Genomic DNA, 24633 nt, shown 5'->3' with positions numbered 1-24633 from the left:
CTGCCACAAATCTCACTTCTTACCTTTCTTGGTAACCAAATTCCGCACAAAAGGGATGCTTAGCCTTGTGGTTATGTACATCTATGCATACATAGGTTTCCTAATTGGAAACAAGAAGTTGCATAGTATCTTGGATAAGCTAGGCATGATTGGCATTTATGCCAGAATTTGAGGGTGGCTGTCTGATGTCATGCACTTGCTGTATTATTCAGTGTCCTGCACGAGTATTCTATAAATTTTCTAATAAACACTTTTGATACACTAAATACAGTTTCAAATGCAATAGCATGTCCCCTTTATTTATCAGGACCTGAAACTCAGGCTTGGTGATTTGTTTATTTATTGAAGCCTTATATTCAAGCCCATGCCCAGGCATTGGACCAGGCCTGGGTGTAAATGATTATGGAGCTTGCTCGGGCCTGGCCTCAAAAAAAAAAAAAAGTTTACAAACCTGGGTTCAGTCTCGACCCATTAATCTTTTGGGCCTAAGATTTAGGCCGCTCCTGCATGTTAATCTTTTGGGCCTAAGATTTAGGCCGTGCCTGAGGTTCAGGCCTAAAATATAGGTCTGATCCCAGGCCATAATGAGCCAGGCATAGAAGCCAAATGCTGTGGTCTGGTCCATTCTCAGTCCCATTGATAGAAACAGAGTGCTGTTAGTCCCTGCACAATTCAAAATCAGTTCATACCTACATCTGAGACATTGATATTTAGCATGAAAGCTGTGTCTAGAATTGCCTGCATGGATTTGGGTAGGATAGAAAAGAAACGTGGAAGTTTCACATCCCATACACTAATATGCTCTACCCAGAAATGTCCTACACGAACAAATATTTAAAAAATATTTACAAATGTACTACATGAACAAATACTTAAAATGTCCATAATCTTAGTATGTTGACTGTGGGCCCATTTGGATTGGGATGGCTTATATTGATTCGGATAGGATTTCTCTATTCATATCATAATTGAAAATGGTTGCCCTTTCAACATTGTCTCTGACTCTCTGTTCCCACTTGGGACGTGTTGGAGAAGCCAAATGATCTATTTTTTTGGATTACAAGTCCTTTCAGATAAAAATAATAATTGAAAGATCAGTATTCACCCTGAATCCCTGATAGAAAGAGCCTGAAAGGGCAACCTTGTTACTCGTATAACATATCATCATAGCTTGCAATTTCATGGAGTATGTAGTTATGGAACTCTGGTTTTGCTAAGGCCTTGGTCCTGATCAAATTCTGCAGAGGATTTATTTTTATTTTTATATTTAATTCTTGTTGCTCCTGTTGCAGGAATTTAGGGAAAGTCAGGAACCTGCTGTTGACAAGCTTAAAGAACCTACTTTGGATGAGATTTCCTCTGCATTGGCCACACGCTACCATCTGAACTTCACAAGACAAGATGTTGCTTCCCTTTGGTTTCTATGTAAGCAGGTAAGTCTCCACCCTGATTCTTGTGGAATTATAGGGTCCTGCTCATCAGTGAATCTATAGTTTGCTGCTGACCACGGAACTCCCTACATGTGGAGCCCATGGTCCACTAATCCAAACCATTCATTCAGTGATGTCCTGTATCGGGGATAAGGGATGCCTAGGAAGTACCCTATATACTGGATTGGACAATCCCAAGCCTTCTACAGTATTTGGTATCTTTTCCATGGAGTGTGGACCATTTCTGTACCTTTTCTTTTGACTATCTATTTGTCTGCCTCCTATGTGAAGCTTGTAATCTTCCAATTTGTTGGATTCTCAGGGCATCCCTTATCCACATTGAAATTGATCAGATCGACAGTTTTTTGGATCACTTAGCCATGGGTTCCAAATTTAGGGTGTCCTGTGCATCAGAAAGATGTATGTTTGCTGAGGAGAAACACCCTATAATTCCTCTCCTCTTCATATTCCGTGCTTGTTTACAAAAAGGAATTCTTGGGTCCCGTGCAACAGGATGTTAGTAGAGTATTGACACATCCATTCTTGCAATTGGGGGCATGATTTTTCACCCTTCAAAAAACATAAAAGTAAAAATAAAAAATAAAAATAGATTAAAATTAAAAGGTGAGGCCCAGGATCTGGTGATGCAGACTGTTAATCTGGTATTTCCCACATAGATGGGGAGGGTGCCCCAAAACATGTTTTAGACTAGAGGACTCAAGCTATCCACTCTTTCGCCTTTTTCCAACTATTTCTGTATTTTTTTTCTTAACAATCTATTTGTAGACTACTGACTGAGCAATTAGGATCTTTCAATTTGGGAGATTTTTGTGGTATCACCCATACAGCAGTGCACGCATGATCGACAGTCCTGATCACTGAACCAGGGGCCTACTAGAAAGAGATGGGCACATCAGAGCCTTTGCATGTCCTGATATATCAGGAACTGAAAATTTCCTTTGTGAATGAATCACTTACTCTGTACCCCGAGCTGCCTTTTTTTGATACTCTTTATTTCCAAGTTACTCATGCTCTTTTTGTTTTCCCTGTGTTTACCAGTCTTTTGCTCCAAGTCATTTGCTCTTTTATTCCACAGGAAGTGTCTTTACTGGACATAACCGACAGAGCTTGTGCCCTTTTCACTCGTTTTGAGGTATGCACATTTTATAGTTCTTGATTTGAAGATGCTCTCTCTCTCTCTCTCTCTCTCTCTCTCTCTCTCTCTCTCTCTCTCTCTCTGTTTTCACTGGAACTTCAGGGGATGTAAAAGACACAAGTTTACACATGTAGGAACCAAAATATTGTAAAACCAACTATACATAATAAGTTCCCATTTTATAGAGGCCTAAACATGTGTTGTCGAAAAAATCAATATAAAATAAATATACAAAATTTGTAGCCACTTAATTAATTGACCAACGCTCATGAATTTATAAAAATTTCACATTAATTAATAGTGAAGAATATATTTTCCAATATAAAAATGGAAAAATTAAGATTTTAGATTTTCTCATTTTCCCCCATTTTTTACTTGAATGCTATTTTTTGGCAGAAATCAATGTCAGTGCATGAGAATCAATAGACGTGGTTTTCCATTAAAATCCATGCTGGCATTTGAAAAAGATGACGCTTCAATAGGCTTTTTTTGTCACCTTTGAGTTCCAACCTGTCTTAGTTTCAACTTTCAAGTTGAGATTTCTCCCAAAAATCAAAAATTTTATTCAATAAAAACCAATAGTGATCGAAATCATCTAAGGAATAAAATTCTTTTTTAAAAAAAGCAAAAAATGGAGATTTTTTTTTTTTTTTTGGTTTTTGAAAAATTCCCCAACTTTCTATCAATTTTTGCCTATTTATGGATGTTTAACTGGTATCAAGGATATTATCACTCGTATTGCTGATACCAGGGAACTTTTATAAGGGATTCTTCCAAAATATGTTTGGAAATTTTTATACTTCCAAGTTCCAGCAGTTTCGATATTGCCGACCTAGGGATACTGATAATATCAACGATATTAGTAACCATGCAATGATATTAACAACCATTCATTTGAAGAACATGAAAAACCATAAAACAAAAATTTGAATAGCACTTAAAATTTTAAATACCCCTTTTCGTATGCATATCTTGGGGGATTTGTGTGTCCCTTTCCCATATGAGTGACTATATACGCACATCATGTCTATCTCTACTCTATGCCAACTGATTAGTTAACTGGATTTGGTTCTTTGACTGGGCTTGAACACTTGAAAATTGATGAGGGTTTAAATTTCAATTCATGATTGAGAAGCCAATTAGATGATTTGATTGGTCCATCCACATACAACCATCAATTGAGGGAAGGAGGAATCCTTCAATACCAACTTAATGAAATATCCTACACCTTTACCGACATCTTCTGCAATTTTGACAGTATAGATGCCTTACACGAACAATAAAAAATAGAGTTGCTTTTAAGGCAGGACAACTAACCACTTGCTCTAAAAGCTCAAACCGATAGAGTGTGGTGAATCAATTCCTTTATCTCAAGCCCTGGTTAGACCCTAGGTCGAACCCTCCTCGTGGGCCCTATTCACATGGGCCCACTTCACATGAGTCTCACCTCACACAGGCCACCCGCCTCACACAAGCCGCCCACCCCGAGTGTGCCCCCGCTTCACATAGGCCACCTCACTTGAGCCGGGTGTGAAAATGCCCTCGCATTAATTACCCCTGACGAGGAGTCTTGAACACGATACCTCCCGCTCAAATACCACTTTTGACGCAAGACAACTAACCACTTGCTCTAAAAGCTCAAACTAATAGAGCATGGAAAATCAATCCCTTTATCTTACGCCCTGGTCAGGTCCTTGGCCAAACCCCTCTCGCGGGCCCCACTTCATGGGTCTTGCCTCACATGGGCCGCCCACCCCCAGTGTGCCCCCACTGTACACAGGCCACCCCACTCGAGCCTGGTGTGAAAATGCCCCTGCATTAGCTTCTCTCACATTCCCTTTATTGTTGCCATGAAAACTACCCCCAAGGAAATTTGCGACAATTGCCTAGTGATTGTTCCACTAACATGCATGATATTAGATCTTTGATATCTATCATAAATTTCTAAGATATGTTAGTGAAATTCTATTCCTTCCAAATTCATCACATGGTGGAAAAGAAGCCACACCCGAGTTTGTCTTTGTATCTTTACACTTGCCCGTGTTTGGATGCACCACTGAATTTAATTACAATAATCAGTTCAATAAAGTGGAAATGGCCAAATTGTAATTACCTTGCTTCAGAATGCGTAGCGCACAAATTGCGGTTGCATTTCTTTCAAGTCCCTCTTGAAAGTAATACAATTGCAATTTGGAGCTAGCCCCTCAACGTGAATGGTAAGGAAAACAACTGTAGTGTGGTCATTTCCAGCATGACAAATATTGCTGAAATTTTGAAAATCTCGTGATGATATCGTGAGAAATACACTATAGCAAGATTTTCAAAATCTCAGCAGATTCTAAAATTTCACATTTTTATCACAACATTATTTCAATATTAACTGAAAAACTAGTAAAACATTAAGGAATTTATTATATAAACGTATATTTAAAAATTTAAACTTATTTAATAATTTACAATAAACATGTTTTAAATATTTCTATTTTGGGCGAGATTTTCCATAATGTCCTGGGAAAAACCTCAAAAGTTTAAAAATATACCGAGAAATTTCCAAGCTGAGAACAAGATTTGTTGCTATAGTCATTTCTGCTTCATCAAACTATTGCAAATTTGCAATTCAATTCTTTGCACACCCAAATGCAGCCTAAATAGTCTCCTGCTCATTAGATGAGCTGGTAGAGACAGTGTAGTTGTGTGTGAGTGATCAGGGTTCAATCCTTGTTAGTGTAACCTTTCCAAAAAAAAAAGGGCCTAAATATTCATGTATTCCTAATCACTGCATAGGATCCATCATTTTAAATATTTAACTTTGGGTTGAGTTTGTGTTTCTTCTTACAATAATGCTGGTTCAGTAACTAATGCAGAATTGAAGAGAAGTCATCATGATTTATTATTTGCATGTTGAAATGATTTTTTAACTTGTTGAATGCGTTTGCACGTTTAGGTTGAGTTGCTTGAGTGGACAGATGATTTGGAGGGGTTCATATTAAAGGGATATGGTAAATCAATAAATTATCTGATGGGAATACCGTTGCTCAAAGATGTAGTTCAGTCCATGGAGCAGGCTATTGTGGCTAAAGAAGGTAACATGAATTATCAGTTTACATTGTCGAGGTTTGTTGATCCTACAGGTGTATACCCATGCACATCCACAAGCCATGTGTGCAAAGATGGCACACATGTTCCAAATCTAATCTGTCATCTAGTGGCTTCACCATGCAGATTCCCTGGCCCAAAAATTTGGCTGGTCCACTCATCAGGTCAGTCACAGTGTATAAAACAAAGGAACGGCTAAATGAAGTTTCTTTTAGCAGTGCATTTGTTTCTATGGTTATAGTTGCCCATTGTATTTGAAAAAAAAAAGCTATAAATTTCTATCTGTTAAATACTCTGTAGCCCACATGATGAGTGTGCCATCCTGATTTTTGGCCCAGGGCATCTCCATGGTGGGAGCCACCTGATGGACAGCTCGGATTTTGCACATGTGGCATCAGGGCATGTCTACTGCTGTGTAGTTGTACTGGGTTACACGTGTGTGGGATTTGCAAACCTCTACTGTATTAAGTCTCATTCTCAACCCCATGCCCCGTTGCTTCTAGCCTCACATCCTTTGCTTTTTAAACTTCAAATTTGATGTTTGATGATTAAGAACATTGTCATGCTTTTCGTCATCCAATAGAAGTTACTAGAGAATTAATTAATTGTCTTGTCCTCAAATTGATGAATTTATGTGTGCGAAAGGGCTTTGATAAAGTTGCAATTCCTTGAATGGATAGGGAACAATCACATCTTGAAGATAGACATTGATATTCCATAAATCCCAATGGATTTTTTCCCCTTCCCTAAATGGTTGAAATATATGGTCTTTAGATGTGGCATTGTGACCATCTGCTGTGATTAGGTGTCGATATGGAACTACTGCAACATGCCTGATGGTGACCACGTGATTTAAACAGTTGAGCAATCACCAAGCAATGGGTCCAGGGATGCATATGGAAATCATGAGGCTACATTGAAGCTTATAAAGCACAATCACCTCTCCGCAAGGCTCATCTGGGCAAGATGGCTCACAGACAGTCAACCCACTCTAGAAATGAACAGACCAAGCAAGTCATTTGGGAAGCAATATTTCATCATCTTGCAAATGTCACTCGTGGCACACAAAATAAAAGACCTAAGAAAAATTAGTCAAGATGACTTGTTGGATATATATTCATCATTAAGGTTATACAAGTGTAGCAATGTATTGTGTCAAGGGCACCTTTCATAAAAAAAGAAGTCTCGTGTCAATGGCGTCTCAAATTTTACTGTGAAGTTCGCACTCTTGATTTTTTCATGTATCCTTTCAGAACAACATAACCCTGGCACTTCCGAAAAGGCGAGGCTTCGATTTGCACATGCGGAGACTGTTGTACCATTCACTTGTCTGCTTGGTCTCTTTCTCGACAGATCCGGTGAGTTCTCTATGTTCGATATTCTTCTCTCATGTTATCATTACTCACATGGAGATGTGTGAATGGAATTTGCATTTGTTCTTGCCCCAACACATGCCAATTTTGTGCTGGATCTGTTCATTAGGCCATCCCACTTCCTGTTAGCTGTGGCCCAAAAATCAAAGCCATCAAGCTGATCACACTTCAATGTTACACATCTAACTATTGGCTATTTTCTTTTCTTTTCTTTTTTCTTTTTTCTTTTCTTTTTTTGCTGTCCATTTTCTGTACACGTGCTGCCTACCAAACATGCCTCATTTTTGGGCCAATGGACATGCTATTGGCCTGCCTGTTGAACAGCCTGAATTTTGCACATGTTTAGTTGGCACATGTGGGCAACATGGAGCGAGTCCAAATGAACGAGTCTGATTACAAGTCTTCAGTACATTTATCTTTGATCTTCTAATTCCGTGATGAAAAAAACCCTTTCATGTTATTACTTTCTGTACTCTTTCATCCTCTTTAAGTGCCACTGAACGAATGTTTCAGAGTTCGAACAAATACGAAGAGACCAACCCTTGGAGCTGCCTCCAAAGCCTCCTAAGGAAAGAAACTGGAGGGGAAACATACTTGCACCATTTGCTGGGAATAACATGCTAGTGTTGTACAACTGTCCTGGCAACAATTCTAAAAGTGTCTCATCAGGAGCTGATAGAAGCAAGTATTTTGTTCAAGTTCTGCACAATGAAGCTCCTGTTCCCATTCCAGTAAGCTTTGTCCTTAGCCTCGCTTTATTATAGGGCTACCTTTGAATATTTCTTCTATGTTTCAAGTACACTGCTCTAACCATACAGCACAATCTCCAAGTATTGGGATCTTGGCCTACGGCAACTCCAATCCAACTCTCTAATTCTTGGATAGGGCTGGTGAAGGGTAGGGTTTAAGATGGTTCAGGGTTCACATGGGCTCAATCTGTTTACTAAACAGTACAAATATTTGAACACCCAGCCTGTTCAAAAGATGGGCCAAGATTTCAAACTCAAGCCAGACATATTTACTAAACTGGTTTTGATTTTAAGCTTCTGACCTGGTCCAAAAGAATTTATTTGGCAAGAGTTCCACTTGATTCATCTTGCCTACTTAACAGGCCTCACTTCATTCCCATTGGTACTGTTTCAGATATGTGGGGTTATCATCTTACCATTCAAAAAATTTGGGACTGTCTTTTAAGTGGTGGATTGGGAGCAAGGTATCCCGTATCGGTATCAGTTGGTGTAACGGTGCCCTCCGATACCGATACGGATACAAGGGTGTAACGGCGATACGGGGGCATAACGGCCCGTAACGGTGCTTTTTTTTTTTGCCAAAAAAATATGAAAAAATATGGATTAAATCCAGAATATTCTAAGCATTCTGAATATGCATTCATTTATAAATTGGAACATGTTTATGGTGGTGTAAATGTCCACTCTTTAGTGAGAAGTTGGATCGGACTGTCTGATGAATTTATGAATCAGACAACCTAGATTTGACTGCAAAACTCATATATATAATTTTCTAACTATCCACTATCAATGATAGATATATTAGAATGAATGTAATATGAAAATATCTTTCATGTGTAGCTGTTTGCAATTATTTTTGAGGAATTTCTCGAACATACCTGTGCACGTGACTGTGATAGTGTGATTCCTGTCCTGTGACCTGTCATCCTCAAGTAAAGAATATTAAAAAAAAAAAAAAAAAAAAAAAAAGTAGTGTCTGATATACTACCCTGTAACTTGATTAAGGATTACTTGATTGGTTGTCAGCGGAAGTGTCAAGTGTGTGCTTGGCTACTTGCAATAATACTGTTGTGAGCTGTTTGCTACAAATACTTACCTTAATACAAATATATACTTACAATCACAAGTCACCACCAAAATGAAAATATGTTTTTTTGTGGTTGCTCGACGTCCACATCATCGTCATCGTCATCGTCATCATCAGGCTGAGGCTGTCCAATAGGTGAAGGTGCTCCATATCCATAATATCCAGTGCCAGAAGGAAATACTAGATCAACGAAACCAGAGGATGACTGATCCTAACTAGGCAACGACTCCGACCCGAGTAAGGATATCCACCAGTGCCCGTCGAATAGCCATACTGGTGCCCGTACTCAGGCTGTTGAAAATCTTGAGATTGAGAGTGCGTCTGCTGTGACGAGTAACTTGGATTTGGATCTGGATATCTATAATCATATGGATATGGATCGGGAGGAATGTGATGGAACAGGATTAGTATAACTATAATCATAATCCAATTGGTCATAAGAATATCCATCATAATGACTAGGACTATGAGCCTGCTGATGTTCCGGACCTCCCGGACCCGGTGCACCACTAGACCTACCTCCTCATACTGGCTGTATCATGACTTCGTACACTCATAAGTCTGACCTCGTGTACTACCTTATCGATGTTCATCGGCATCACGATCTGTAAACGGCTGTATAGTGTGCTAAACAACACCAGAAGTGGCAGCACCAGGGGCAGGGGGGTCATCATCACCATCATCCGACACGGTCACGCTACCACTGCTCGTACTCTTTTGTTGATCTTGAGCCGTACTTGGCATAAAAGCTACCCCTCTTACTGGGTCATCAATTTCTAATTCTTCACTATCCTCTTCAGTGTTTTCTCCTTGTTTCCAACCAAGGTAGAAGCGGGTCATCCTCATCATAAATATTGTCCAAGTTTATTGGACAGTAGTCTGTGTCATTGGCGGCTGTAATGCTCCTATAATGTCGTCGCATTCTTAGCTTTATATTGTAGTGCATGGAGACAAGTCTATCCAATGTCCTAGTCTGCAATCTATTCCTATTCTTTGAATGAATAAGCGCAAAACAACTCGAATTCCTTTCGTAGCTAAAAGAAGTTGTCTGGCTCAAAACTTTTGCTGTAATTTTTTGGAGAGCCTTCGTACTCTCTCCGAAATTAATCCACCATTCGGCCAGTTGCAACCTAGATACTGCATGCTGTGCAAGAGCATCTTCAAAGCTACCCAGACGATTTCCAAATGTATCTAATTCATTCAACGTCTTTATTTGCATATCTAAGTCAGGCTCTAATCTCTTTATCACATTCTTTAGCCCGACACGAACTTCATCATCCACAACAAATGATTGGGCATATCTGTACCTAGGATTTAGGTAGTAACCTGCTGCATGAAGATCGTGATGGAGTTGTCTTGTCCATCTCTTGTCGATCATCCTCCAATAAGAATCTCAGCTTATACAATCACGTTAAATTGCCAGCTTTGCTTTATTCATGGCATCGTATAGGAAGCCTATGGGAGGTCCTTCGTCGGTTTTAACAAGACGGAGTACCTTCATTAGTGGTTCTGTCACCTTTAGGATCGACTTGACCCTCTTCTAATATTTATTGTCCCATATGGTGTTCGCAACTTCAACCGGTGTCCCTGATGTCTTCTGCCCATGTTTTGTGTTGAGCCAATCTCGGGAAGCGAACATCTCACTCAACTCTCCCCTATGCTGGTATAAACTCTCTAATGCTATAAAGTTTGTTGCGAATCTAGTCGCCGCAGGCGTCAACAACTCTCGTCCTTTCGTGAACTTCTTCATTGTTGACTACTTGATTATGGTTGTTTATAAACGTCGTCACTTCTCTTGCCCTTTCGACCATTTCCTTAACATTTTTCTGCTTCCCAATATCTTCCAATATAAGATCAATACAATGGGCAGCACATGGTGACCAAAAAAGATGTGGTCTCTTTTTCATCAACTTATGTCCTACAAGCTTATATGATGCTTCATTATCTGTCATAATCTGCATTACATTCTCCTCTCCAATCTCTTCCACAACTTTATCCATTAGTCCAGTAATATAATTAGAATATTTTGTTACCTCAGAGGCATCAATTGACTTGTGGTATATAGTTCTTAAGTGGCAATACACTATGAAGTTGATCATGCTGCTTCTAGTTGGGCCAGTCCAACCATCACACATGATCATGCATCCTCGGGCTTGCCATACAGGTTTAAAGGTAGCCACGTATTCTTTCACATCCGCATATTGTGCATCTGTCCATTTCCCCCTAATCTCCTTAGCCGTGGGAGCTTTAATTCCTTCACCTGCTTCTGCTGTTACATCAATTACCACCTGCCAATGTGGAGAATTGGCCACGTTAAAAGGTACGTTGGCGTGTATAAATAACTTTACTACTGCCCTACCTAGCTTTTCAACAGAAGTTCTACTCCACATTTGTTTTATCTTCTTTTGTTTAGTTGATTCTTTCCAAAACAGGATTGGATCAACAGAGGGTCTCCTAGGCTCATTTACTTCTTCATCCAAATGTATAGGGGCATCACGTGAAGATGTCTGTCGTCGGCTCTCAAACACACGTCGTAATCCATTAAACCTATCCCCTCCCCCCCGTAGAAGTAGTTGCACTCCCAGCTGTACTCCCACTCCCACTCCCACTGCCCCCCTTGTATCACGTATTGACCCACTCGCACCAACCATGCGGCGACGTTCTTCCTCTTCACGAGCTAGACATAAGTTCTCTCTCCTAACTATAGTTAATTCCCGATCTGAATCTTCATTAGAATTAATAATATCTTCATCACGAACGCCCATATATTCAGGACCAAACACCTGTCGAGCTACATCCAAAATCTCATCTTTCTTCTTTTGTCTAGCAGCATGTTTACCATTCGACTCATCCAGATTGACTTGCATTAAAATCATTATCTCTTTCGGTACTCTAGTACATCCTGCAACTTAACCCTTTCGATGTGTCAAATATTGTTTGAGACGAGTAATTCTACCAGTTACTAGTCTATCACAATAGTTGCACTTCATTTGGTGCCTAGTACCACCAACCCTCTGACAATGTTGCCATCCAATATCCTCACTTGTTGGCCAGACCCCGACATTTCCATAGATAGATACTAGATATAGATTAGATATGACCTATGTTTATGTGAGATTGTGAGTCTACTCGTTTTTCTAAATTTATATATAGTTTTCAAAATCTAATCAATAGAGATGATTTTATGTTCTAAATCCTAAGAAGCTCTAAAAGCTGTCCAATATAAGAAAATATAAACATAAATATAAAATCACAATAAGAATAAAAATTATAAAAAATATAAAATTACAACAACAATATGTAAAGTGGCCATTAACATTTTATACTATGATTAACACATCATATTCTACTATTAAAACAACAAAACATTCAATAAAAAATGACTTTTCGAATTTTTTTTAAAAAAAAGGGTCGAAAATAGTGCATAAATAGAAAAAAATATAAAATGACAACAATAATCTGTAAGATGGACATTAACATGTTCTATTATGATTAACACATCATATTCTATAATTAAAACAGTAAAACATTCAATAAAAAATGATTTTTCGAATTTTAAAAAAAAAAAAAAAAAAAGAGGCCGAAAATAGTGCGCAAATAGAAAAAATTATAAAAAAAATATAGAATGACAACAAAAATCTGTAAAATGGACATTAACATCTTCTATTATGATTAACACATCATATTCTACCATTAAAACAACAAAACATTGAATAAAAAATGATTTTCGATTTTTTTTTTTAAAAGGGCCAAAAATAGTGCATAAATAGAAAAAATTATAAAAAAATATAAAATGACAACAAAAATCTATAAAATGCACATTAATATATTCTACTATGATTAACACATCATATTCTACCATTATAACAACAAAACATTGAATAAAAAATGATTTTTCGAATTTTGAAAAAAAAAGGGCCGAAAATAGTGCGTAAATAGAAAAAAATTATAAAAAAATATAACATGACAACAAAAATTTGTAAAATGGACATTAACATGTTCTACTATGATTAACACATCATATTCTACCATTAAAACAACAAAACATTCAATAAAAAATGATTTTTCGAATTAAAAACAAAAGGCAAAAAATAGTGTGTAAATAGAAAAAATTATAAAAAAATATAAAATGAAAACAAAAATCTGTAAAATGCACATTAACATGTTCTACTATGATTAACACATCATATTCTACCATTAAAACAACAAAACATTGAATAAAAAATGATTTTTTGATTTTTTTTTTTTAAAAGGCCAAAAATAGTGCGTAAATAGAAAAAAATATAAAATGACAACAACAATTTGTAAAATGGACATAACATGTTCTACTATGATTAACACATCATATTCTACTATTAAAACAACAAAACATTCAATAAAAAATGATTTTTCGAATTTTTAAAAAAAAAAGGGCAAAAAATAGTGCTTAAATAGAAAAAAATTATAAAAAAATATAAAATAACAACAACAATCTGTAAAATGGATATTAATATCTTTTATTATGATTAACACATCATATTTTCCCATTCAAACAACAAAATATTAAATAAAAAATATAAATACCTATTTTTGAGGAATATCTGGAAAATGGCCCATGGAGCTTCGAATCAAGAAAATCCTTAATATAAGTTGTTTTTATCTGTAATATCAAGCTAAGAGTGGTCAAAAATAGCAATAAAATGATTTAGGAAGAGTTTGGAAGAAAGAATTTTTTTTATTTTTTTAAAGTGAAAAAACAGACCGTTTTTTCACTTTAAAAAAGAAAAAAAGAAAAAGAAAAAAAAAAGGCCGTTTTTTTTACCGTTACAGGGCAATAACGGCCGTTATGCCCCGTAACGGCCGTTACAGCTACAAAATTGGGGGGTGCCCCATTATAGCCCCGCATCGCGTAACAGCCATTGCCATTACCGTTACGTATCGGCCGATACGGGATACCTTAATTGAGAGAAGTTTTATGATTAGTCGCTTGACTTTATCTTATCAATTGGTTTGATGGACATTTCAAGTCATACATTGGGAATTATAATCTGTTTCATTGATTTTTTGTTTGTGTGTCAGTGTGCATATGTGGGGTTTCACTAACATCCCCAAACTTTTTAAATGTCACAATTATCTCATGAATTATCAACCCAAGTTATTAAAAGTGATAATTTTGGGAAACTTCTTAGTTAGAAATCTTTGCTAATTCTTCATTCCCACTCCTATTGTTACTAAAAGCTCTCCATATACTTTGTTTTAGTCTGACTAATTTTAAATCCTATGAATTCTAAATCACCTCTCCATAAATCTAGTTTCCTGTTTACACCCTCCCATGTCCTGTTAATCAAAACTATATCATTTGCAGACAACATACATTGGGGATCTCTTCTTGCAAATGCCTCGTTAACTCGTCCATAACTAATGTGAAAAGGTTTGGGTTCAATGTTGACCCCCTAGTGCAAGGCTACAATAATTAGGTACTCACTTGTCTCTCCACTAGTGGTCTGGACATTTGTTACTACTCCCTCATTCATATCCTTAATCATGTCCATATATCCTCTTGCAACTCATTTCTCTCCTAGCACTCATCAAATTAACTCTCTAGGGACACTATCGTAAGCTTTCTACCTTTCTCTAAGTCAATAAAGACCATGTGGAGATCTTTCCTCCTCTCCCGATATTTCTCCATCAACTATTTAAGTAGGAAAATAACCTTAGATGTGGACCTCTCTGGAATGAAAACAAACTGATTTTCTGATACATTCGACTCATGCCTTAGTCTTTACTCAATAACTCTTTAGTACAATCTCTCTCTCTCTCTCTCTCTCTCTATACACACACACACACACACACACACACACACACACACACACTGTGTGTGTGAGTTGCTCACACGCAACTAGTTGACATGTGGGGCCCACCATGGTGCTTGTATAACATCTTGTCGGTCTAGCATGGTTGTCCCACCATGAAAACAGGATGCCCTAAACATTAGATCGATCCAACCATTAGATGTATCCCCCATGAATATAGATTTTTTGAGTGGTTGTTCATAGTTTTCTATGATGTGCCCCACCTAATAGATGGAACGACCTGATTTTTGGAGCATCCCATTTTCATGGTGGGACAACCATGCTAAACACCATGGTGGGCCCCACACACCAAGTAATTGGACGTCCAGCTAGTTGTGTATATGCATTACTCTCTCTCTCTCTCTCTCTCTCTCTCTCTCTCTCTCTCTATATATATATATATATATATATATATAAAAGGTACTATGAGGTAGACCTCATGAGGTGAAAGGAGCTCTGTGGGCCCCACTGTGATGTGTGACGGACATTCATCCCGTTAATTAGATGCACCCTTCCATGGTGAGGCATGGGCCTAAAAATTAGGCCAATCCATGAGTTAGGTGGGCCACACCACAAACAACAGTTGAGTGGATGCCTGCCCATTGAAACCTTCCTAATTGTATATAGGGCCTAGTGAGATGTGGTTTAGACATCCAACCCATCCGTTGAGTGTGTCCCACTTGGATGAGGGCCTAGTGAGTGTGTCACACCAAATTTCAGGCCACTCCAAAACTTAGGTGGGCCCCACCAGGTGTTTTTAGATGTTTTGGTCATGATTTCCCATGGATATAGGTGGTGTGGACCCACCAAATGTATTGTGTGGATGTCCAACATAGATCACGACGGGCCCCATAGAGCTCGATCTCGTGGGAAGGTACCATGAGGTCAACCTCATGGAAAGCTTACCATGAGGTTAATCTCTGCGGACCCCACTGTGATCTATGTTAGACATCCGCTCCATCAATCAAATGCACTCTTCCATGGTGGGCCACAGGCATAAAAATCAGACCAATCCATGACTTAGGTGGGCCTCAGCATAGACAATAGTTGAGAGTGGATATCTAACCATTGAAAACCTCGTGATCGTTTATAGGGCGCACTGAGATGTGATTCAGTCATCCAAACCATCTATTGTGTGTGTCCCACTTGGATGAGGAGTCACACCAAGTTTCAGCCATATCCAAAACTCAGGTGGTTCCCAACAAGTGCTATTAGAGGCTTTAGGCATGACTTCACACAATTTTAGATGATGTGGCCCACTTGAGTTTTGGATACATCTGATTTTTGGCATATGCCATAACCTAGAGGGGACCCACCAAATGCACGGTGCGGATGTTCGATACACATTACGGTGGGGCCCACACAGCTTAACCTCATAGTACCATTTCCCATTATATATATATATATATATAGTCATCTTAGCCTTACTCCTAGATTGGCAAAAGTTCTGCAATCAATTGCACGTCAGACATCAACCTTCTTCTTTTACCTAGGCTCTTGGAACCAGACACAACATAGGCTCACTTTCACACCACTTCCATGCTAACATGGCCCCATCCAATATTGTCCCCTGTCCCAAGTATTACATGCATGCCCCAAAGGGTGAATAAGTGAAATATGATCATGGAAGGGTAGTTAACAGGTAAACTGCTAAGCATGGAAGCATCCACAAATGAAAGGTGATGCTCGAGTAGTGGACATAGAAAATAGCATAGAACCCATGGATATATGATTACTAACATGACTTGAATACCAACACCGTTAAGCCCCACATTGCACCTTAGCACAATGATTGCATGCTACCAATTATGGAGAATTTATGAACAGTTTATCCTAGAATGGGCAATGCCAGACAAGCCCGCTGATAGGGCGGTACATCGAATCTAGTCAAGTCGAGGTGGGCCAAGCTTGGCTTGACTCATCCATGCTCTCATCAAGCACGAGCTTGACATTAGAACTTGGCTTGTTTGCCAAACCTTTCGAGGCGAGCTAGTGGATCGAGTTGAGGTGAGCTTACCTCGAGTCGAGTCGAGCCTGCTCCCACCTTAACCTAGCCACCCGACCCAATTGACCAAACCTGCACCCGACCCAACCCCTAAATCAAATATTCAAAATATATATAATAATAATAATAATAATATTAGATAGTCTCATATAGGTACCTTGTTGTGGGTGTTGAGAGAGAGAGAGAGAGAGAGAGAGAGAGGAGCTTGGGCATGGTGGGTTGGGTAAGGGAGAGAGAAAGGGTAAGAAAGGGACAGACGGTTGGGTAGGGTAGGTTTTTTTTTTAATTTTAGATTTTAGTTTTTAGTTTTATATATATATATATATATATATATATATATATATATATATATATATATAGAGAGAGAGAGAGAGAGAGAGAGAGAGAGAGAGAGAGTAATGCTCCCCTAGGAATCGTAGCGTAGGGGACGTACATACGCACATGCCCACCTTTGGTGGGTTGACGTCACCAAGTTACGTGGGTCCCACCATGATGTATGTGTTATATCCAAACCGTCCATTTGGAGAGATCATTTTAGGGCATGAGCCAAAAAAGGAGGCCAATCCAAAGCTCAAGTGGACAACACCACAGAAGGCAGTGTGGATTGAACGCCTACGATTGAAATCTTCTTGGAGGCATGAAAGCTTTGGATCAAAGTGATATTTTTTCCCCCTTAATCAAGGTCCCTGTGACCTTTTGAATAAGTTGGATTGCAAATAAACAGGGCCCTAGGATGGTTTCAATGGTGATCACCATTATCCCCGTGCTTTATGTGGTATGATCTTTATCCCTCAACTTTATGTGGTATGGTCCACTTGAGCTTTGGATCTACCAAATTTTTGGGCTCATGCCCTAAAATGATCTCGCCAAATGGATGAATGGCTTGGATATAACACACATCATGGTGGGCCCACAAAACTTGACGACGTCAACACACCACCGAAGTCGGTGGTGTGGCACACCATGCAATCCGGCGCGTATTGGGTATTATCCCTATTGGGACCTAGCTAGACACGGACGGTCCCTTCAGGGGCTTCGTGGGGCCCACCATGATGATAGGTTTTATCCACACCGTCCATCCATTTGAGACATCATTTTAGGCATGATCTAAAAGATAAGACTAATTGAATGATCCAATGAACCACATCACGGGAACAGTGGGGATTGAATGCCTACCACTGAAAACCTCTTTGAGGCCACAAAAGTTTTGGATCAAGCTGATATTTGTGTTTTCCTTTCATCCAGTTTCATGTGACCTTTTGAACAGGTTGGATGTCAAATAAACATCATAGTGGACCTTGTGAAGGTTTCAACGGTGGGGGGTTCATTGTCACCACTGTTTCCTATGCTGTGGTCCAGTCAAACCTTCTACCCATCTCTTTTTTGGGTTCAAGCCCAAAAATGGTCTTTCGAAATGGATGGATGGATGGATTGGATTAAACACTTATATCATGGTGGGAGCCATAAAGCCCCAAACAGGACTGCCCGTCTCTAGCTAGTCTTGGTTGGGGTAGTACCCAATTTGTGCAATCCGCTTCCATCTAAACCAGATTTCCTACAAAAGGCTTGCGTTACAAAGGGAAGTTAGGTGGATCCCACAGTGATATTTGTGATAAATCCACTCCGTCTACCCATTTTGCGAGCTCATTTTAGGACGTGGCCAAAACTAAGGTGGATCCAAAATTGAGGTGGGCTACATGAGAGGAAACAATGGGGATTGAATGACCTCTGTTGAAACATTCATATGGCCACAAAAGTTTTGTACCAGGCTAAGTTTTTTGTGTTTTCAATTCATCCAGTTGGAATGACCTTATAAACAGTTTGGATGGCATATAAACATCAAGGTGTAGCTCAGGAAGGTTTCAACGGTAGGCATTTCTTTCCCCACTCTTTCCTCAAGTGTGGCCTATTTAAGTTTTGGGTCCTCCTCACTTTTGGTCGCATGTCGTAAAATGAGCTTGAAAAATGGATGGATGGGGTAGATTTCTCACAAACATCATGGCGGGCTCCACTTAGCTTCCCTGCGCACAAATACCTTTGGTAGGAAATCTGCGGCAAGTTGGAAAGGACTGCTTGGGGTGCAGATTGGGAGTTAAACACTTTTTCCTGCCGTGCACATATAGCTCCCCTACGCAACGGTTCGTAGGGGAGCATTACTCTCTCTCTATCATACACACACACACACACACACACACAAAATAAGTTCTCAATATAGAAGACGATAGTGTTGTAGTGCATGGGTTGTTTCACCCTACAGATGCCCATGTGAGACTTGGTTGTGATGAGTTATTATGGGTACTTTGACCAAACGCTATCCTCAATATTTTCAGGTTGGTTTTTTGTACAAAGTGGTGTAGTTAAGTAATCCAAACACCGTTGGTCTGTTGTGTCCTACCGTGGATGTACCATGCCCCAAAAGTTGCCATATAGGACAATCATAGTCTTTTGATTTTTTGCCTGTAAATGATAATGAAGAAGAGAAATACAACGATCTTCCATAGACAACTAAAAGAAGTCCAACTATTAGTGGCAAGGATCTTCCAGTCTGGGAGATTTTTCGCATATTATCCACCCAGCATACCAATCATGTGGATTGCCAAACCTTTGGCCCCACTTGTCTCAATTGGAACCTTAGTATAATGTGCAAAACTTCAGGTTGAAGATCTTATGGTTCCTCTGGATATGCTAGTTGAACAGCAACTAGCGAAATTGCTTTTCATGCAAATTTTGTGAACTTCGTATTTATAGACTTCTATTCACAGCTTAGATTTTGATGTTGTGAATCTATTCTGTGGCCAGGGTTGCGGTAATACCGACTTCTGCCCATTTGACGTTTTCAAGGTACGATTCCTGTTACTGGTTAATGACTTTTTATGTAGGAGGAATTGTATGATCCTCAGCTCATGGAAATGCAGGGTCCTTCGGCTGGGATTATGTGCAAGTGGCCCATGAGTTTGTGATCCAGGCCATGATCATCGGCCCACTGTCGATAGGGGGATTCCCCAAAAAGATCCAAGATTGCACAATCATTACCTTTCAAATGGTGGCCCACAAATTCATGTGTCCTGCAAATATACAGCTAGGGTATTCCAATATGAGAATTTTCAGTGCATTCTCTCATCCCTGGTTGACAGTCTGGAAACTTGGACCCACTTGTACGGACCTTCAGTCTGAGGAGATTGTACATACCATTAGCTGAGGATCATATGATTCCTCGAGCCCTTGATAGAGTGGAATGGAAGAACAGGATTCATGTTGCTGACCCCAATTAATTGGTTAAGACTTAGATGATGATGTTGATTCCTTGTGAGTGACAGACATTGCTTATCCTGTCTTTTCATCTGCTATAGGAAAAAATCGTTAATCCTCATTTGGAGCAAGACTACAAGTTGCTCTGCAACTCGAAGACTGAACCACCCAAGTCAGAATCACCAAATCCCCGTTCTGTTGCCTGTAAGTTGTCTGAGTTCTTCCGTTGGCTGTTCTCAAAGAAGGATGATGAATCACTTTCTGCCACATGAAACGGAACTATAATCTGCACAGAAATAATCAGTGTAATTCATTCCATTTTCTCGAAAGAAGGAAATCAATCGTACATTCTTGTTGTTAGGAAAGGTAAAAACACCATCAGCAAATACCACAGATAAATATCAAAGATCATAGCTAACAGAAGTGGGCTGCTTCTTGTGGGTTGGCCTAGTGTCTGAAATGGGAAGCAAACACAGTACAGTATCAGTTAAAATACATATCATTCATCAAGCATGCCATACAATGATTCTAAACTGTGTAGTTTGATCTTTGGATCTTTCCAGATTGCTTTCTCAATAACCCAATTCAGATTTTTCATGCTGTCAATGTCTTTGAATTTGTTCTTTACTTTGGGTGTGTTGATTTCTTTGGTTTCTTCCTAGCTTTTTTGGACGTTTTTGGGTTGCCATTTAGGGTTGACCAAAAGTGCCATTGTGACACATTCATATGAGATTTAAGCTGTTCATCATGCAGCCCGTGTTTCATCTATGACCCTAAACCCAGGTCATGTTGCCATCAGATGAGCAACATATACATGTCAAAATTGGACTCTGGTCAATTCCCTTTAACCGTCCACTGATGAGTGGACTGGCATTGCTTTTGGGCGATGGTACATGCACAGTGGGGAACCCCTGATAAATAGCCAAGATCTTGCACACTCGCGACATTGCAAATGTTGTGAGAGTAGAACTCAGAATCATACACCAGCAAGCAGCCTTCTCATCTCTTCTAGGTTTTGTAAGCAACTATTTAAGCAAAGACTGAGATAAGCTACAATCCATGTAAATAATTTGTACATGTACATGTACGGGGGTATTAGACATGGGGATCGTGCATATCAAGGAAGCTGTTGTTGGTATTTGGTAGACAGACGTACATATATACATTGAAAATAAGGGCCTGTTTGATTTTTCGGCTCAACTGTAATTACCATGTAAATGGGTAATAATTATTTACCTATGTAATTACCACATCTTTTCCAATGTAGATGTGACAACTTGTTTTTTTAACACTTAAATCGAGAAATTTACAAAATCAATGTGGGGCCCATCATGATGTATATGACTTATCCGCACCACTCATTTGTTATGCCAGCTGATTTTGGAGCATGAACACAAAAATGAGGCAGATCCAAAGTTCAAGTGGACCACACCACAGGAAACAACAGGAATCAGACGCCTACCATTAAAAACTTCTTGGGACCATTAAAAGTTTAGAATCAAGCTGATATTTGTGTTTTCCCCTTATCCATGTCTGTGTGACCCTATGAACGGGTTAGATGATGAAAAAACCTCAACGTGGGCCCATTGAAGGAAACAAATTTCAACGGTGGACAAATTAAGGTCACCGTTTCCTTTTATGTGGGCCATTTGAGTGTTGGATCTGCCTCATTTTTCGGCTCATGCGCCAAAATATTCTAATAAAATAGATGGACGGTGTGGATATATCATATACATTACGATGGGGTCCACAGATTTAAGTCAACACTTTTGTATCGATTTTCGAGGTGGAATTACTCTCACATTTTCAAACCAGGTAAAAATGTAATAATTACTTATTTACCAAGATTTACCTGTATCATGGAAAATCAAACAGGCCCTAATAGTAGTAGGAGTAATGGTAATGACAATGAGAATGATAATATTATTATTATATATTTTTTTAAGGGCAATTAATGTCGTCGTCGTCATCATTGTTGTTATCTACACTCACTATTGACACTTGATATTTACTAGCCTAAAGCTGTACTCTTGTCTTTCCGCAAGTAGATTTCGAAACTTGTTATTTGCTAGTTTATAAATACATGGCGAATAAAATGATTTATCTTCATAACTACAATACATGGTAACTAAATTAATATTACTAATATATAAGAATAAAAGCGAAATTAAGATGTTTCTCTTCATAGTTGTGTTGAACATGCCATCTTCCTTTTTTATTTTTAAAGCATTCTGTTCATGTCTATATTATATATCAAAAACTCGACTCAAATTGATGTCTAGCCAGGCAGGTCACCTCGAAGACTCGACTGAGTCTATACTTGACACATATTTTAATAATCAAATATAAAGTATTTGATGCTGAGGTGAAAAGTTAAAATTGTTGGAAGTTGGTAAAATAAATTAAAAAACAAAACACTTACTGCAGTTATGGCACACTGGTAGCACTAGCAGGTTCTTGCTTTCACTGCTGAGGTCCCCTGTTTGAATCTTGTTGCCCTTGTTTATTTTGAATAAGGACAAGTGTTTTTGTCCAAGCCACGCCAAGTTTTATCAAGTCGACTGATTTTTCAAGTCCACTCAATAAGTCTTGTCAAGTCCTGATCCAGTCACGCCCGTCAGCGAGTTTCCAAGACAACTCGAAATATTGTCAAGTCAAGTCGACTCAGCTGAGTTTCCAGTCGACTCACCAAGATTTAGAACCATGGCCTATATAATTTATAATTTGTGAGATGGGTCCTTTTATTCATGTGCTACGGATCTATGTAACTTGGATGTAAACAAGTATGTTGCTGGACAAAATGGGTTTTGAGAGTTGGGAGTCAGATTTGCCTACAGTTCCATACAAGTACTTAAAATGATAAAATGTACTATTTCAATAATATATCGTAATTATTTATTTGTAAAAAATCCCAAAAATAAATAGGTTGTAACTGATAATTCAGACATCTGCAATTCTAACAGGGTCTTCTGAGAACTTGTTGCTGTTAGTGCTGATCCAACCTCTCCTGCTTGGGATCTTTGTTCTTCTGTTTTGCAGCCGCATGGCGTTAAGATGTATTGATCGGTGTAGGAGATATCATAATTATTCTCGACATGTATGCTAACGTACATGGGATTCACATGTTGCCCATGCCATCACCAGAGTGCGCCATACGCTATTTGTTTTATATTGTCTTATTTCTCTATGAAAGTAAATACTGGAAACCAGGTGATACATGGAAAACTAAGTCTGCAGATATCTCAGCATATCATTTTGACATGTGGCAGTCATCATTTTGGTTAAAATGGCATCCTGCTTAGATGATGTGGTGTCCACAACTCTATGGTTTCATACCTTTTTTTTTTTTGGAAAAGAAAAGGGCAAATGATAAGAGTACTGTGGGCTGTATTGAAATTCCTATACAATCTAACTTAAGTGCTTGTGAAAACTGGAAATGCTTTCTAGGCTTTAGCTGGTATTAGCATAAACTTGTTATTTAGATATAGAGGATGCTGAAATCTGTACGCCTTAAAAGTCCATTGCCTCTCTTCATATTGCTTCTTGTTTGTAGTTTTCTATTTTCTCCAACCCCTGTGAAAATTCATAAATGCACTTCTAGAATAAACATGTAGAGAGCTTTTAAGTCATTTTAGTTGCTTGCTTCCCCATTGTTTTCCTCCTTTTAATCACGTTCGTGTGAAAATTCGAAATTTCCGTAAAAAGGTGTCTTTTATTAAGACTATTGTATTTTAGTAACTTGTACACTCATGGAAGATCATAAATAGACTATTGCTGAACACAAGATTGGATTTTCAAAAAGAAAATTGTAAATAGTATTGTAACATCCATGTGAGTGAAAACAGACTGTCCATGTTACAGTTGGGCCCACCTTTTGGTATCGAAGATGGGATCTTTTGACAATATGTACCAACTCATAATCCTAGCCATCCAATTTGTTGCTTCCAAACGGGCAATTATAGTCAATGGCCCAGATTTAACAAGGGTCAAATCGGATGGACGGCGCCCTCAAATGGGGGAGATTTTTGAGTTATCTTCCATGCAAGACTGCACATCACATGTATGGTTTGGATCATCTAAAGATCCACAACACTGGACACTTTGCTTGATTAGGTGATCAATACTGCATGTTAAATGAAGAAAGTTGTGTTATTATTTTTCCAACAACCTATTTCTTTGTGCATGTGTGGTCCACCTGATAAATTTACCAGACGGAGTTCTGGGATTGGGAAAAGTCATTGTAGGCTCCACCTTATGAATGTCCTAGATATTCCACATGTGTGCTAAGTTGGGACCGTATGTTGCACATGTTGTAGGCATACGAAGTTGGGTGTCTGTAATTAGCATTCCTCGTTGGCTTTTTATTGTTGGGTATGTGTTGTTTCCAAAAGCATGTGCATCTAAGAAGTGCTCTCAAAAGCTTTCGTGTAAACAAAATGTAGAACACATGCATGACTAGGTTGTAAATAATAGCAATTACTTCGATTTCATTTTATTATTATTATTATTTTTTTATTATTTTTATTTTTTTGTGGGGGGTCCATTGAAGTTGGATGGCATGCTCATATGGAATACATGTGTGTTCCGTCTGTTATGATGCATCGATGGAAATTCAATTTCTTCATTGTGGTATTGTGGTTTGGTTTGTTATGTTTCT

At 38.7% G+C, this 24633-nt stretch overlaps 1 protein-coding gene across 2 annotated transcripts in view; it reads left to right on the top strand.

The window, feature by feature from the left end:
* Positions 1-23510, top strand: part of LOC131253423 (uncharacterized) — a 76491-nt gene extending 52981 nt beyond the window's left edge. The window contains exons 5-12 of one of the 2 annotated variants that reach the window (XM_058254412.1): positions 1293-1433; positions 2527-2583; positions 5531-5669; positions 6936-7040; positions 7569-7786; positions 19527-19568; positions 20078-20180; positions 23016-23510. In XM_058254412.1, coding sequence (XP_058110395.1) covers positions 1293-1433; positions 2527-2583; positions 5531-5669; positions 6936-7040; positions 7569-7786; positions 19527-19568; positions 20078-20180; positions 23016-23029 — 819 coding nt within the window. In that variant the 3' untranslated portion in view covers positions 23030-23510. Of the gene's footprint in view, positions 1-1292; positions 1434-2526; positions 2584-5530; positions 5670-6935; positions 7041-7568; positions 7787-19526; positions 19569-20077; positions 20181-22939 lie in introns of both variants that reach the window. The other variant, XM_058254411.1, reaches the window with a different exon arrangement.
* The last annotated feature ends 1123 nt before the right edge of the window (positions 23511-24633 follow it).

Source organism: Magnolia sinica, chromosome 8, assembly GCF_029962835.1.
Source record: "Magnolia sinica isolate HGM2019 chromosome 8, MsV1, whole genome shotgun sequence".
In the NCBI taxonomy this organism is placed as follows: Eukaryota; Viridiplantae; Streptophyta; class Magnoliopsida; order Magnoliales; family Magnoliaceae; genus Magnolia; species Magnolia sinica.
The sequence above is the reverse complement of the archived record's forward strand: the minus strand, read 5'-3'. Positions and strand labels throughout refer to the sequence as shown.